Here is a 17038-nt window from a genome sequence, read left to right as displayed (position 1 = left end):
TGCACAGTCGGACTGTGCAGTCGGACTGCCACGTGGCAGTCCGACTGCCTGCAGCCCAGTCGGCTGCATTTAATGCAGCCGACCTGTCCTGGTTGCACCCTATTTTCTGGCGCCCTCTTTTGCCCTGGTTGTCGGCTATTTATACCTGACGTTCCCAGCAGTCTACACACACTTCTCTGCTCGCAGATTACAGACCGGTGACGCGCAAATTCTGTCTCTGTTCACAGATTTCAGACAGCAGACAGTGCAGACTGCAGCGAACTTCAAGGTGGACAGCAGGTTGCATCGTCGAGGTGGAGACACGCAGTCCAGCGCACTGCGCCCGTGTATATATCTGCATATCTTTGTATTCAGCATTCTTTATACAGCAGATCTTCATCGTCCACTGTCTCTTTCTCTCCCTTCTCTCTCTGCGTTCTCTCTCTCTCAGTCCTACGCTTCCGCACCGCTGCACTCTGACACCAAGCACATGAATGCTAACACCCTCTCTCACATCCTAGATGTGACTGAAGGCCAAAAAAGATGAAATGGATCCAACAATAACAGAAGAAGTGCCAAAGCTGAAGAAGTCCATTGATGTAGTCTATCAATGAAAAAGCTCCTCTTGATCCTAGGAATCCCTTTTGAAACACAAGGGGACAGGAACTCCACAACCGCATCACCAATATTGTCCCCCTCTGAAAGGGGTTGGGGGCATAAGGGAACCAATAGAGGTATAGCCACATGGAACGAGGAATGGGAAATGGTAATGGGAATGGGGAACATGATTGGAACAAGAAGGCCTATTTTCAAAACCAAGGAACCAAGAAATTTTTAAAAAAATTAGGGAGCAATGTTTTAGTATTCCAAGGCCCCATTCCACCCATTCCATGCTGTAATGGCCAAAGGAGAGAGTGGGGGATGGAATGGAACCTATGGGATAGATGGTGCACAAGCACGAGCGGGCGTAGCAATAGGAAACTACCTCGAAGGACCCTGCACAATGAAAGGGGAACGGAGCTTGTACAACCCTCTCTCCTACCAACCTATCACTAAAATGTCTCGTGTAGAAGAATCCTCAATAGAGACAGCATGTTTGATGAAGACAACCCTAGTACCAAGTTTTAAGGCCATGAATAGAGGTATGGGAAGCCCAAACCCAAAACATGTAGGACTTCTAAAAAGGAGCTTGATGGATAGTCAAGCAATACCAGCAAAGTGTTAACACCACTAATAAGCATTGAACAAATGTCACCAACAATGACTGTACCCTCGAATGGACAAAGATCTTGTAGCAAATCTCCTCAAGGAATCATGTGACTCAAAGCACCACTATCAATGAGCCAAGGCCTCTCTAAAGACAAGACAACTATTGAAGAAGCCACCTCCATCTCATAGGGAGCACACACTCGTGTAGCAACTATTGAAGAAGTGTAGGAAAACTCAAATGTTTCAACTCCATCCTTCGCTTTCGGATGAAGGTGAGAGTATTTCTTTCAACACTTCTCCTCGGGATAAGTGCCCTTCCCACAATGTGGACATTTAGACTTCTCTCAATCTATGCCAGAACCCGAGGAAGACTCAGAATGTTAAGCTACTTCTTTCTTCTTGTTCTTGGCTTGGTTTTACTTGTTGCCCCTTCTCAAATATGTAGTAAAAGCCTTAGAAAGGCTCAATATAGGCAATTTGTCCATTAGCAATTTAGAACGTTCCATAGAAAGATGTTTGTCACTAATTTCGAGGGCATGTTGTTCCACACTTTCCTATATCTATCTCATCCCACACCTCTATTGATGAGTCGTCAAGTAAATACTTGTGCTAGCTTTGCTTTGCTTTTATAAAAAACTTCCTCTCTTAAATTGGCGACTTGAATGTTTTGTAAAAAACTTAGTAAGGGTGCACCATAGTTGATTATCATCAATCCTTTGGGCAAAGTGGGCACTTGCATTCTTGCCTTGTCCTGCAACTTCGATAGTCTCTATCTTTCTATGAACTCCACCTTGGTTTTAGTTTTATCAATTAACCATTCAAATCTCTAGTCCATGGTTATACCCATCCAATGGGGTAGTCTAAGTACTTCGGCACTAAGCCATGCTTAAATACTCTAAATCCCGACCTCTAAATCCAATCCAAGGTTTTAACCCATGAAAGAAAAAGAAGGTCCATTTTACTAATGCTTGTATTAGAACCCAAGACCATGGAGAAGTCTCGGTAGATACCAAGGAGCAAGTCAACATTCTCTAGTTTGGCTTTGACAATGTTGGTGTCATGGGAAAATTTTGACTGGATGTCCAATATTTCATGTGACAGCCAAGTTTGTTGAAGTACCTTCCATTTATCTACTCTTACTAGCCAGAAAGTTGGGTATGTTATACATAATGTCAACGAAAAATGATAAACAATCATAATCACAAGGGACGTAGGGATACGGGCCCAAAATACAAGGACATTGTCCCAAAACACAAGACCTATCTCCAAAAAGGCCCAAAAGGGGTGCATTTCCAAGTAGTGATCAGTCACAAGTGGACATGTCCCAAGACGAAGGGGAACAAGGGGGACATGTGGGATGGAACGCAAGGGATGCCATGTGTCATAGGGTCCGTGTATTTCTTGTATTCTTCAATCCACTAATTTTAAAGTTTCTCAATTTGTATTGTTTCTCACAACATTTTTTAGTTTTAGTATATTTCTCCATTCATATAGTTTCTTGCAATCTTCAATCCGAGTACTCATAATTCAATGTTTATTGTGGGACTTTAGTCTTTATATCATATGGCATTTCTCAATCACCATTTAGCTTTGTTACTTCTACTCTTAAATTTAAGTATTCACTATTCATTTCAACTTTCATGGCTCATGTATTGTTTTAAACTTTCATGTGACATTTTAAGAAGGTTTTTGAGTTAAGGGATCAAATTTGTCTAGTTTCTTTATAGAGTATTTCAATTATGTCTAGAAAACATATAATTTTTAGGTCCTATTTTCCCCCATCCCCTCGCTCCTTGGCCCCATCCCCATCCTTTGTGACTATCTAAAACAATGTTTTAACTTTTTAACAAGACATGTTGTTTGACAAACACAAGAATTTTTCACCTGTTTTGATGGGTAAAATAACCAAAAATAGGCATGACACTGTCAAATTTAGGCCTTGGTTAGTGTTATCATTGGCAAATATTTGAATGATGAAATGTCCTCCCCTTGGGATATAGATTTCGCTCGATAGCCCCAATTGATCTTGGCTTTAATAGCTCTCAAAAGAGCCTTAATAAGCTATAGCAACAGCTAAAAAGTAGGGAACCATAGGATAATTCTACATGACCAATCTACAAAGAGAGAACCCATTAGAAAGAGACCCATTGATAATTACTTCAGCCCATGCATTGCTAAAAAGGGCTCCAACCATTTTTCCTAATTAAAACCAAACCCCAAGGCCTCATGAACTTGCATGAGATGATCCCATGACATTTTGTCGTAGGCCTTTACAAAATCTATGTTGATTCAAACATACTCATAGGTCCTTTTCACCAACAAGGGCAAAGTCAACTAGGGTAGTCCTGTTGACAACTGCATCTTGTATCTCTCTACCAAAAAGAAAAAAGGGTGGAGGATTTTAGGTTGAAGGTGCTTCATCCTAAAAGCTAGTGCTTTCTCCCTTACTAAGGTAGGTGTGTCAATAACATGGCGCCCCCCAAAAGGAGATCAATATATCCCTTGGCTCAAGATCATTGTTTTTCCATTTCTAAGTTTGTTGTTTTAGCCACTGGCCAATTAGCGCATGGCATGTTTCTTGTGACTCATCTTTTGTCCTTTTCTTCTCCCCCTACATAAATCTCTTTTTGGCACAATGGAGACCGAAAGCTACGCATCATCTTTTCAATAGTTGAATGGATTTAAAAATACTTTGAAGCGGTGAAGCACATTATTATTGACTGCGAGAAAAATGTTTCATGCCATAGGTCTCAACATAAAAGAACTTGCAAAAAGCAAACAACAAGTTGATCACTCATTTGGAGACTCTACAAGGTCTCCCACGAGCTATTCAAGGGCCTGTCCAAACATAGTTTGTGCATATTTTAGAGTTCCCATCATGCACAATGGCTTGGAATCAAGCAGTATAGGCTTTTCAGCTGAGAATATGACATTTGTACCAAATTTGACCTTCTCACACCTTGGACCTCAAACAAACACAACTACTAGACCGCAATGACCCATACGTCCTAGTCTAGGTCATTGAGTCAATCCTTTGATGCATCGGAGTGCTCTAATGTTCATAATCTAGAGTTATGTTGATATTTTATAGAGTTTTAGAGTTTTTGTTGAAGTACTTTGACTAAAGAGGAGTCTTACCGCCACTAAAGTGACTATCAACGCACCTTCTTATGACCTAATCATTGGATCCTCTACCCATTGCTTTCTCAAGTGGCTACTTGCTTACTACAAGGGCAACATACTTACCTCAAGTGGTGCACCTATATGCCTTGAACTTAGAAACTTGACCTTGGTATCGCTCAACCTCTTGACAAGAGACCCAAAACCACCACAAAGTGGCCTAGCTACTAACAAGAGCTACTAAGGGAGACCTTGCTTACATCAAGCTCTAGACTTACCTCAAGTTAAGAAACCACCCCAAATAGATTAACTACTCACCTCGAGTAGCTCACATTGAGTTACCATTCCTTGTTTGCCTTGAGTTTACTTGTGACTCTTCCTTGAGTGTGCTTAATCCACACATTGGGAGGTTTCCCCAGCATTACCTCCAATGCATGCACTCGTCTCACCTCGAGCTTATTAACACCTCTTACCTTGAGTCCTCGTACTCTAGGTCTTAGTCCACTCTCATTGTCCCTTGCACACGTTGCATACACCTTGGGTAAAACACCAACTTCTACATTGGTACTCCTTGTATTGGCATTCACTTTGAGTGGGAGCATTGAGACCTATCTCAAGTTGTGCATGAACATCCACCTTAAATTCATAATCTTGCACTCAACTCGAGTTGTCTCTTAGCCCTACCTCTAGTTGTACCATCCATTCCTTACATCGAATTGCCACATGTGGGGACTCAATGCATACACTTTGCTAAGCCACACGTATCTTGAGATTCATAAACTTCAAGCCATCCATATGCTCACTCAAATTAGCTCGAGCCCTAAATGCTATACCACCTTGAGTTGAAGTAACTCCTTAACAACAACAACACCTCAAGCATTTAAAAAGCAAGAAAAAAGATCAGGAAGTATCACCTAAAGTTGAAAGATCTCCACCTTCATTACATGACTATCCTTCTTGACCTTAACCCTTAATTGTCATCTCAAGCTCCTTCTTAACCTTCACCTCAAACTCATTAACCTCAAAACCCCCCTTCCTTGTGCTTCTTCTCAACAGCCTCCTCGAAGCTCCTTCTCACCCAAATAGGATACAACCTATGCAACTTTGCTAAGTCAATGATTATGTCAACACCTACTCTTGCACAATCATTAAAAAGAGCCTTCAATCTATCCATGTTTTTCACTCAACCATCAAAATAATCTATAGCAAGCACACACTTTACAAAATCAAAACAATATCATCCAAGAGATGGATCTAACTTTGAAAAAAGAAACAAAGCTTTCAATGAGCCTCTTCCACCATCAAAAGCACTTGCACGTGACATGGACTTCCCAAGTCCGTTAGACAATATAAATTCAACAAATACATGCAAAACACAATGTAATGGAGCATGCATCCAAATGCAAGTCAATTGCCCCAACATTGTTTTCTACAATACTTCTGATTAAGATCCTTCCTTTGCTACATGAAGCACCTCGCCATTTTGCCAAACCCAATAGTAACTTAAAGTCACAACACATAAGCTTGCTTATATAGCACATGTCATGTTACATATATGTAAGTCATACCTCTTCCAAGGTGCATAAAAATTCCATACATCAAATGATACCATGTGTTTGGTACACAATGAGAGTTCAAGTTCATAGTAATGTTAGAATTTCCCTTTAAGGCAAGCATTGTGAACAAACCCTACCCAATACTAGGCAACCCCTATTGCTAATAGAGACAATAAATTACCCTTTAATCACACTTTAAAAGTAGGACAAAGCCACAATATCAACTTTTTATTAGCTTACGCCAAGCACAATTACCCTAGAAACAGCCTTGCCTTGCACAAAAATGCAATAGCCCTATCTTGTGGAAAACCAACCATAGGAATTGTTGTATTTGGGGTAAAAATGCAACCTCTGAATTCTCAAAAGGGCACCACCACCTTGTGTAGACTACTAGAGCACAAGTCAACAAAATGTATGTTCAAAAGAGCAACATCTGCTTTTCCAATCAAACACATAGGGGTTGACAATGTAGCCTCCTACTAAAGTTGAAAATCATTAGCAATGGAAGTAGCCTTTGAAGTTATTGACCAATCTGTTCGGGCCACTTTATTTTCCTCAAGTTCCATGTGATAACAATCAACCACAAGGAAAGCAAAAACTTCCCATTTCCTTACATATTGGAAGTGCTTAGGAGGGATCATGGCTGGATACTAAGAGCCATAGCAGAAAATGAAGTATGTAATCACAACCAATAGTTACATAAAGATCACAAAAAGACCCCATCAAGAAATTGGATGAAGACTAACCTAGTAATTACAAGGATCACATAGACCTCAGTTCTTTGGATTGGTGTGTATACTTTCTTTTGTTTCCTGGCAGTAAAGAACCTTTTCTTTCAAACGATTTAAGATACTTGTAGGAGATGGCTCTCTCTTGTGGGTTGATGCTGGACTCGAGATTAAGGAGAATAACAACAAGATCCAACTTCCAAGGTTCATTGCTTGGGGAAGAAATGGCTGCTTCAGCTCTTCTTAGTTGTTCTTCCTCCCACTATGACTATGGCGTTAATACTATAAGGCCAAGCTTATGCAACTTATGCTTCCTACCAAAAAGCATATGTAAATACCAACTTTTCACTTTCCTTTTTTCAATACAAATTTTGCAATGTCCACAAACCCCCCCCCCCCCCCCCCAAAAGAGAGAAAGAGAGAGAGATTGCATGGCGACAAGAAATAATAACAGTACAATATCGGACACTTTTATCATCATCCCATCAAGAGATTCTACACAAACAATGAACCGTTGCATGCAACCAAATCTACCTAACCGGCACAATGGCCAGCATTTGCTAATGACACAATCGCAAATCTTATGTGAGCGCTACTATAAGATACCTAGTTCTTGTTTCTCACCATGACATGAAAAATATTTTGTTTTTTTGTGTAAACCCACTGTTGTTTCAATTACGCTGAAAATGAAGCCTTCAATGAAAAAGATCTCCTGAAAAACTAGAAGTAATGGTAACAAATACAAAAGCTGCTGATCAAGTTGCTGTTCTATTAGAGCCTTGATATATACCAGTCTTTTCTAAGACGCAGGGGAACATCCACCATCCACTCTGGGAGCATAAACTGTTGCTTGAACCATTCCCGGGCTTTGGCTCCTTTGAGTCTGGTTGCTTGCACCAATCCAGAGGGGCCTTCCTCTGGGGCCTCTTCTCCTTCATCGAGGTCTGCTGTGGTGTTACGCTCCTCGGTGCTGTCGAGGGGTTCCCACTCACCGGGAGGATGATGGCTGAGCTTGCCATCGGGAACGAAGAGAGAGACGACCTGTCGAGCGTGCTGCTTGAGATCGCGTCGGCTTTGACTCTGCCGCTGCAAGGCAAGGTCTCGGCGCTTCTGCTGGTCGGACAGAGGGCGCTTGTGCACTCGCCCTGTCGGTGGGGCAGAATGAATGACGGTACTCTCCGCCATAGCCACCTAGAGGCCACTAGCTGTGCTTTCTTTTTTTTCAAAGGTGACTTGTGCGAGGGAAACAAGCCGACTTGCAGAGTTTCTTCATCGGTAGCATTGCATTATTAATTTTCTTACGTGACCACCTTAGCTTAATAGTGGTTACTTTAGGTTTCACTAGCATTGCATGGTCGTTTTTGCCGCCGCGAAATAGCAAGCAAAGTTGTCATGTACTTCACTTGACAATCCATTTTTCCTCTCTCTCTCTCTCTCTCTCTCTCTCTCTCTCTCTCGTAGGGCAACTTCGCTTCTTTTGCTTCATCCCTTATCCTCTCTCCTCTTTTTTCTTCTCTCTCCCCTCTCTTTTTTGGTTTTCATTTCTCTCTTCTCTTTATTCCCTTCTCTCTTCTATACTTTTCTCCTCTTTTTTTTCTTCTTATTCTCTGTCTCTCTTCTTTTTTTCTCCCCCTTTCCCTCTCCCTCCCTCCCTCCCTCTCTCTTTTCTCCCTTTTGTTTTTTTTTTCTCTCCGCTCTTTTTATGATTCTCTCTCTCTCTCTCTCTCTCTCTCTCTCTCTCTCTCTCTCTCTCCTCTTTTTACCCCCTCCCCCCTCTCTCCCCCCTTCTCTTTTCCGTTCCTCTTCCTCCTCCCTCTCTCTCTCTCTCTCTCTCTCTCTCTCTCTCTCTCTCTCTCATGGGTGCACAATTGTTAAGCCCACATGCTACCTTCCACTCACCCACGACTACTACTCTTGTCCACCCATAGCTACTCCTATTATGCCCATTGAGACTCCCTTCCCTTGTTGCTACTTTGCCACTATCCAACTTGGACCACCATTGTCCACTCGCTCATTGACACTGCTCTACGCCACCCCACCACTCATTAGGGACATCGAAAGAGAGAGAGAGAGAGAGAGAGAGAGAGAGAAGACTCCCTTTGCCCATTGCTGCTCTGCCACTATCCACCCTGCATCACCACTCACTTTTCCATTGTCCACCCGCTAACATCGCTCTATCCACCCCACTCGCTTAAATACAAAGAGAGAGAGAGAGAGAGAGAGAGAGAGAGTTGAGACTTCCTTCACCAATTGCTGCTCCACCAATTTATATCTTGCGTTGCCACTCGCTCTACCACTGTCTGCCCACTAACACTACTTTGCACCCCCGCACCACTCAGTAGAGTCGTAGAGAGAGAGAGCGAGAGAGAGAGAGAGTGTGTGTGTGTGTGTGTGTTGATACGAGCTACTTGCCTCCGCCCACGATCCTGCACAAAGAGAGAGAGAGAGAGAGAGAGAGAGAGAGAGAGAGAGAGAGAGAGAGAGAGAGAGAGAGATCACCTGACAGCTTTTAATATGTTGAGGGAGGGAGAATCTGGAATAAGTTTGGAATTTCCTTGCTAGGTTTGGGGTGATTTTAGTACTTCTATGGCTACTTAAGCCACAACTGAAATAATACAATAGTATACATTTTTTGGCCTGCCCCTCCCAAGTGAAGCTATAGCGTTTGACTACTTAGGGGCTTGAAAAATCTATTGTATCTATCAACAAAAGGTATTAGGTGGGTGCCATGGGTTGGATGCTCAATGTCCCACCCAAAGCCTTTTCTTTTTTTGTCAGATTATTAAATTTTAAATTTTAAAAAACACATATATTCCCTTTCTCCCCCTCGATTGTTGGTCCCCCTCCTCTACCTCTCTCCCCATCCCTACCCCTTTAATTGCACTCCTCATCTTTGTATCCCCTAGACTATGCCAAGGCCAAGCAAATCTCTCTCTCTCTCTTTGCCAGCCATGGAAGGCGTAACTTTGTAAGTAGTAGGAGATGCGCTAAATAAACGTCTTCTTTTCTTCTTCATCTTCTCCTCCTCCTTCATCTTCTTCTACTGATTCCAATGCATGGCGGTGTACCTGTTAATGACCATCAAGCAACTGAGTTTTTTTTGTGTGACTGAATAGAAATGGAGTTAAGTAACAAGTGCTACGTCCTTTGTTGATGATAGTCAAGTAGCTCAAATTTTTCTGTATGACATTGACTGTGGTGATGCCACTTGTATGACATTGACTTATTTTGCAAATATATTAGAGTAGAGTATGAAGAAGCTCATCAGTTGGATATCAGGCATGCCAGCTCTAAGGCTAATGGATCCTAACAACTTCATGTTCAACACATTTGTCCAACCTTCCTTGTGCATCCATGAGACCATATGGCTAGCCATCAACATGTGGAACACCCTAGAGGTTGTCTTGCTAAATGTAATTTGCTCCAAGGAGAGGCCCAACACACATGGACAGTGGGGCCCTTACTATTGGCCTTGTCCTTTGAGCACACCGAGGCATATGTAATAGTCCCGCTATAGGACTCCCCTTCCCCCCCCCAAATGAAAAACTTTTTTTTTTTGAAAAAAAAAAGAATTAACCCCTTGGTTACGTTGCTAACTGGCAAACGGTGTCAGAGGAGGGGGGGCTGTCGTGTTGACGGACTTGGAAGGGCAGGGGGTTGTTGCCGCGTGGCAAAGGAGGTGGCAGGAGGGGGGGACAGTTGCTACCGCGTGGCGAAGGAGGTGGCAGGAGGGAGAGCCTCCATTACAAATTCCCCCCCCCCCCCCCCCCCCCCCCAATTACCTATTAAAAAAACCCACCAGGGGGTGGGAAGGCTAGGTGGAGGGGCACGACTTGTTGCTACTCAAATAGGGAAGAGGAGAGGAATAAGAAGCAGAGGGAGAGAGTGAGTAGAGAAGAGGAGAGAAATAAGAAGGAGAGGGAGAGAGTGGGTAGAGAAGAGGAGAGAAATAAGAAGGAGAGGGAGTGAGTGGGCAGAGAAGAAGAGAGGAATAAGAAGAAGAGGGAGAGAGTGAGTAGAGAAGAATAAGAAGGAGAGGGAGAGAGTGGATAGAGAAGAGGAGAGAAATAAGAAGGAGAGGGAGAGAGTGGGCAGAGAAGAAGAGAGGAATAAGAAGAAGAGGGAGAGAGTGAGTAGAGGAGAAGAGGGGAATAAGAAGGAGAGGGAGTAGAGAAGAAGAGAAGAAAGAAGAAAGGGGGAGAGAGAGGAGAAGAAGAAGAGAAGAAAAAGAAGAAGGAGGTAAGAGAAGAGAGAAAGAGAGATAGAGAGAGAGAAGGGAATTGTTTTTTTCTTCCCTCGTTAAAGAAATTGGAGCTCACCGTTCCTCTTACCTTTTCCCCCCCTTGGAGGAAAATCCTCGCAGCCTAGTCCCTTCCGCAAGGAGCCGTCTCTTCTGCAATCTGGGTGCGTAGCTGCGAAGCAAAAGCCAAATCATATGATGCCTCTCAAACGAAGTAAGGTCCAACCAAACACGAATCCTGCCTCAACCGATGGAGCCATGGGGCAAGGAACCGCGTCACTTGGTAATCAGGTGTGTTCTATTCACCCTACCCTGATGGGGAGTCTTAATAAGGACATAGGCTGGCTTCATTGGGAATAGAAAACTATTCGGAAAAATTCTATCATAAGTAACCACCATTTAGTTTACATTATTTTATCATATTGAAAATTGTGTATTCATGCACGCAAAAGAAGAAGCCGAGACCTTATTGATTATGCACGTAATACTTCAGATTGTGCGCTAATGTTAACATGCTTTTTAAAAAAATGGGTTGTTGAAACACTTAGGCATATTTGTCAATTAAGCAGAAATTGTACTTTTTTCTTTGCATCACAAACTTGTGAAATTAGAAAGGTAGGAGTGAGGGTTTGAACCAAGTACATGAAATTCCTGAATTGCTACGATAACGTTTAGGTATATCTAGACCATTGCAAGACAATAACAGGTATCCGACCCCTATAAACTTTCAGAGGGAGTATTCGTTTCTTTCCTTAGGACTGATAACTTCACGTCCTCCACCCTAGGAATATGTGTGTGTGTGTGTGTGTGTGTGTGTGTGTGTGTGTGTGTGTGTGTGTGTGTGTGTGTGTGTGTGTGTGTGTACAAGTCTCTATTTGTGTTTGGCATAAGTGCATCGAAATGAATTCCCAAAAGCAAAAGCCTGCTTTGCAACATTGTATTGTCTAGGAAAGCTACGCCTCTAAATTGTGTGGCATCATGATTAGTCTAGTTGCACTACTAGGGATTTATCTTGAAGATAACTATCAATCGCACCTATGAAATACAAAAATTTATTCGAGAGCTGTTTAATATAAATGAACCCTATACACGCAAGGGTAGGGTTCAACTCAACTTATTTAGGGTTTCGAAGGAACTAAGCCAATCTCGGGTTACTTCATAGGGGGACGGCACGAAGAGATTCCCTACCCTTCGGAGGATATTGGAAATTACCACTAAGGCATGAAAGACAACGCTTGGGTCAAGAGAGGGACCCCACCTTAGCAAATGTCTCAAGCTCTCACCTGCACCTTGGTTTATGCTTGTAAATTTAGGAACACTATTTCTAAATTTAAAGATTGTGTAACCCCAAACTCATAAATAAGTATAGTGAATCAGGTGGAACTTTTGGAGGGCGCACCAAACCACCCCCAGTTGGCCACCAACCCTAGCCAAGGGGGTTTTAAATAGCTGTGACGGGAACATGGACCGAAGCCGCCACGAGAGGTCTCTCCGCGGATTGGTTTGAACGTACGAGGACGCTTGGATGCCAAGGGGGGCTCTGGTTGTAAATTCCTTGTCTCCGGGCCCTACTCAAACGATCAGTGTGACTCAGAATAGATTTTCGAGGGGCCCTTGCTACTAGTGTAGGGCAAAAACTTGGTGGAATTAAAGTGCACCCTTACGAATTGCGAATATTGTCCCTTTTGAACAAGACTTGTAATTCTGATAATTTGTTAATATTAAGTACTTCCAGGGAAACTGCTCAAATTTGTTTTCATGCCAATGCCATAAGATTACGTGAGCGAACCCTATCCCCTAAAAAGGTTTAATTAAGGAAGTTGTTTTTACCTGTCACACTTAAAAGTGATAGGACTAATTAGACAACTAAAGTACGCCAAGCGAGGGAAGCGGGAGGGCGGAACCCCCGACGGCTCTGTCCTACGGCAGGGTGGTCTCAGAGAACTGGGAGGCTTCTCACAAGGTTTTACTGACGACTGACGCTTAGAAATCGTTAGGTTAGAACCCCGATTCATGCCGTTTTAGGGGACCGGAATGGGACTATGCCCTATGGGCAGAGAGATGGAGCGCCGCATCCCTCTCATTTCCCATTCTATTTGAACCAAGTGCGGCATGGGTCTGCTTCGGCTGGGTATCTCTGCGTAAAGTAGGATGTCCAAAACCCGACGCTAGAATTCTGTCAGGAGACCTTGACCACTAAGGACTCAAGTTTCAGGTCGATCCTAGTGGGTTCGGCTGCAAACATTCCGTTGCGAGGCGGACTCGAGAAATCCTAGGCGACAAACCCCATGACATTCCATGGGAGTGCCGAGCAGCGTCGCTTAGACTCGTCTCTCAATGGACCGCTAAAAACGTGCTTGGACAGCCAATAGGTGGGTATGTTACAGCGGATGAGACCTATCCCAAGGCATGGTTGTGGTGGCTGGAGGAGCATGCATGTATCTAATGGCTAGACAAGCAAGTAAACAACTCAATGCTCTATGTGTTGTTCAGGAGCATCAATGTTGTGACATCTCACCAGTTTACTGAGTTGATACTAGAGATGTATGCATGTATCTAATGGCTAGACAAGCAAGTGAACAACTCAATGCTCTATGTGTCATTTAGGAGCATCAACATTGTGACATCTCTCCGGTTTATTAGGTTGACGCTAGAGCTACAAGCGGTGGGGTAGCTATTGGTATGGGTGATATTCTAAATCAAGAATAGTTTGTAGTACCACCATACATTGCATGAGCCTCGTTGTATTAGGATGTCAAACCTCCATTAATGGATAAGATGAGCTTCTCAATTTGAAGCATTACATGTGCATCTGAGGTGGTGGTCAATATCAAACTATGGAGGAGATGGTCAAGTACAAAGAATTAGAGGAGGAGGATGCAAGTGATGAATATGGAGGGATGAGGCATTAGCACTATACGAAGTGGGAAGTTGATATCTGCTTACCGAGGAACTCCATGCTGCTCTCTCTCTCTCTCTCTCTCTCTCTCTCTCTCTCTCTCTCTCTCTCTCTCTCTCTCTCTCTCTCTCTCTCTCTCTCTCTCTCTCTCTCTCTCTCTCTCTCTCTCTCTCTCTCTCTCTCTCTCTCTCTGTCTCTCTCAATTGTAACCTACCAAGCTAGAGGTGTGTTGGATGTCTTAATCCCTTCCAACAAGGTCATCATTGATGAGGCACATGCTCCTATTATATGGACCCTTCACATATGATGAGCTTCAATTTGTGATGAAGACGAAAAGAGGAAAGATCCTAGGGCTATATGGGATTCCCATTGAGGTCCACGCTTTGTGGGATTAGTATATTAGGACATCTATGACTTTGTTAGCAAGTGCAAGTCTAAAGATTGAATGCCTTATTTTAGTAATGAAGGTTTTATTAAGGCTTTTCTTAAGTCAATTAATAGGACAAAGCCAATGGTAGGCTATTTACTATGTCAATGTTTGTAACAAAATCTTTGCCAAGGCTTGGCTCCAAGGGTAAAATTTTTGCTACATTCAACACTTCATCAAGGGCAATATGGTTCTTGTTTGGCCACAAAATTGACGATGCAGTTCTCTATTGTATCCTCTCAACTAAGTATGCCATAGAGAGGGGTCACTAAATCATGCTTATTAACATGGACCTAAGATAAAGCATATGACCATATTGGATGGGATTTTATAGTAGCAATCATATCCAACCTTAACTTTTCTTCGTAGTTCTACAAAACAATTGGGACCCTCTTTTCAAATAAGCATGTCCACAACTTCTCTATAATCCTTGTTCTCAACTATCTCTTCAAAACAAGTAGGTTCCACATGCCACATGTGAGATAGTACATATGCATAATGCATATGCACATATCCATTGTATGTCAACTCGTCGATTGCATGCCCTTTCTAATCTTCTCAATTACAGTGCACCACTTGGTCCTTTTCCTAAGAAAATTCACCATAGGGTTATTTCCCTTTGCGACTTCAGTCTTCTCTTATCATATCTTAACCTTCTAGACCAAGGGCTTACAATATCACTACTTTCTCCTTGTTCACAAGGTCCTAACACATCTTTAACATGTTGCTCATGAGTACTCTTGACTAAACACTTTCCAACATTATCATAATCCTCATTGTTTATGTGCATCCATATAGCCATTATTCTTTTCATATACCATGAGTTATACTCACTAAACTTCATATTTCAGCTCACATGCTTCTCTTGGCATTAGATCATAGTGTTTGTACTCTTTCCTCTCATCTAGATAGCCAGTGAAAATGCATTTAATTGTAATAGGTTCCATCTTCCTTCTCAAGTCATTTAGGACATGAACATAGCATATGTATTACGAAACCTTAAAAAAAGGAACTATTGGTTTTATCCCATACATATTCTCATACTATGGCATGCTATGTGTGATTATTGCAGGTGTCCTATTCATGATGTGAACCATTGTATGTATTACTTTAGCCCAATATATAAGAGGCATATGCATTTGATTCATAAGAGCCATTGCAATTTCAACAACAATACGATTCTTCATTTCTGCAACTCTATTCTATTGTGGTATGTACCTACAAATAAATTGTCTCTTTATTCAATTGCCTCTTAAGAAGTCATTGAATTCATTGAAGATCTATTTACCCTCATTATTTGATCTCAACTATTTTATCTATGTCCCAAGCTGTGTTTCAACCATAGTTTTAAACTCTAAAACATTTCAAACATCTCACATTATATATTGCAAGAAGTATATCCAAGTCATTATGCTCAAATCATCAATAAAAGTTATGTAGTATTTGGCCACTCAAAGAAACATTCTAGCAAAGATGCCAAATGTATGATTACACCGTTTCCAAAGATACCTATCGATTCTCCCCCTCATTGGAACTAGCTTACTCCTAATTTGGCATGCCTCACTAACATGGTCATTGTTAACATTCCCAAAGTGTGGTAGTCCATGAACTACTTGTCATGCTTGCATTTGCTTTAAGCTTTGCAAGTTCAAAAGTCTAATCCTTTTATGTTGTAGTTCTATATCCTTATCTTGTGCATGTCCTTGCTCAACACGCATATTAAATTGCACCGTGGAAATTTAATCATCCAATGCAAAATGCCTATATTTGTTTTGGCCTCTAGCAATCAACTTGCATGCTCTTCGATCATGGAACTCCTCTATAGAGCATGCAAACTTGTTAAAGAGAACCCTAAGCTCTGGTCAACCAACAATGTAAGGTTCTTTGTAAAAGTGAGCACATAAAGTACATCCCCAAGCTTGTTCTCAAATTCATCATTTGTAAGCAATGGCACACTCCGAATAGACGTATGAGATGGAACCAATGGTGGAATGGGAGATAGAAACTATGGAGAGCACGAGGGTTGAGAGAGAGAAGAACAAAAGAGAGTTATCTGGGTACAAAATGAATGGTGTTCTTATTCTTTGTTATCTTCACTTATATAAGCATGTACAATGTGTACATGTACAAGGGGTACCCACTTGGCTATTGGCCATTTTGACCTTTACCCCAACAACCTCTAGCCTCCCACTTAAAGACCAATGTGCCTTTATAGGAGTATAAGAGGAAAATGAAGATACTATCCAATGCCCATCATCACTCTGCTATGCAAAGCACTTAGAAGGGAAACTCTTTGTGAGAAGATCCACAAGGTTATCATATGTATGGATCTTAACAAGCTCAATGTGCTTGCCCTCAAGCACCTCCTAACGAAGTGATACTTTGCCTTAATTACTTTGTGTTTGCATGAAAGACAAGATTTTGTGCCAAGTGAGTGGCACTTTGATTATCACAGTAATGCAATGTAGGTACTGCTTCTACAATGCCCAAGCCTCCCACTAGATGAGTAAACCATATAGCTTCTTGGTTGGCCTTAGTGGTTGCAACATATTCTCCCTTAGTGGTAGATAAATTGGTATATGGCTGCAATTGAGAGATCCAAGAGATTGCACCATATATAAAAATAAATACAAAACTTTTGGTAGATCTCCTAATAGTAATAATATTCTTGATGAAATAATGATAGCCACCAGCATCAATGTCAACGTAGTCGTACTTAGTGGTCTCAACTTCCAGAGAGTGATGTCAATTGTAAGACCACACTCCCACTCAACCTTGAGCTTAGAAAGCACCCAATCTTACTTGAAGGATTGCTTGTTTATTTCAGTAGCCTCCTATGATGATACGCATGTAAGAGCCAATAGATTTTTCTTACCCTTC

At 42.0% G+C, this 17038-nt stretch overlaps 1 protein-coding gene across 1 annotated transcript in view; it reads right to left on the bottom strand.

Annotated features, from left to right (window-relative positions):
* Positions 1-7888, bottom strand: part of LOC148041931 (snurportin-1 protein) — a 51403-nt gene extending 43515 nt beyond the window's left edge. The window contains exon 1 of the mRNA XM_087684200.1: positions 7383-7888. Coding sequence (XP_087540326.1) covers positions 7383-7777 — 395 coding nt within the window. The 5' untranslated portion in view covers positions 7778-7888. The remainder of the gene's footprint in view (positions 1-7382) is intronic.
* Positions 7889-17038: the final 9150 nt, after the last annotated feature.

Source organism: Lygodium microphyllum, chromosome 1, assembly GCF_053477565.2.
Source record: "Lygodium microphyllum isolate KBCC chromosome 1, Lygodium_microphyllum_v1.1.10, whole genome shotgun sequence".
Classification (NCBI taxonomy): domain Eukaryota; kingdom Viridiplantae; phylum Streptophyta; class Polypodiopsida; order Schizaeales; family Lygodiaceae; genus Lygodium; species Lygodium microphyllum.
The sequence above is the reverse complement of the archived record's forward strand: the minus strand, read 5'-3'. Positions and strand labels throughout refer to the sequence as shown.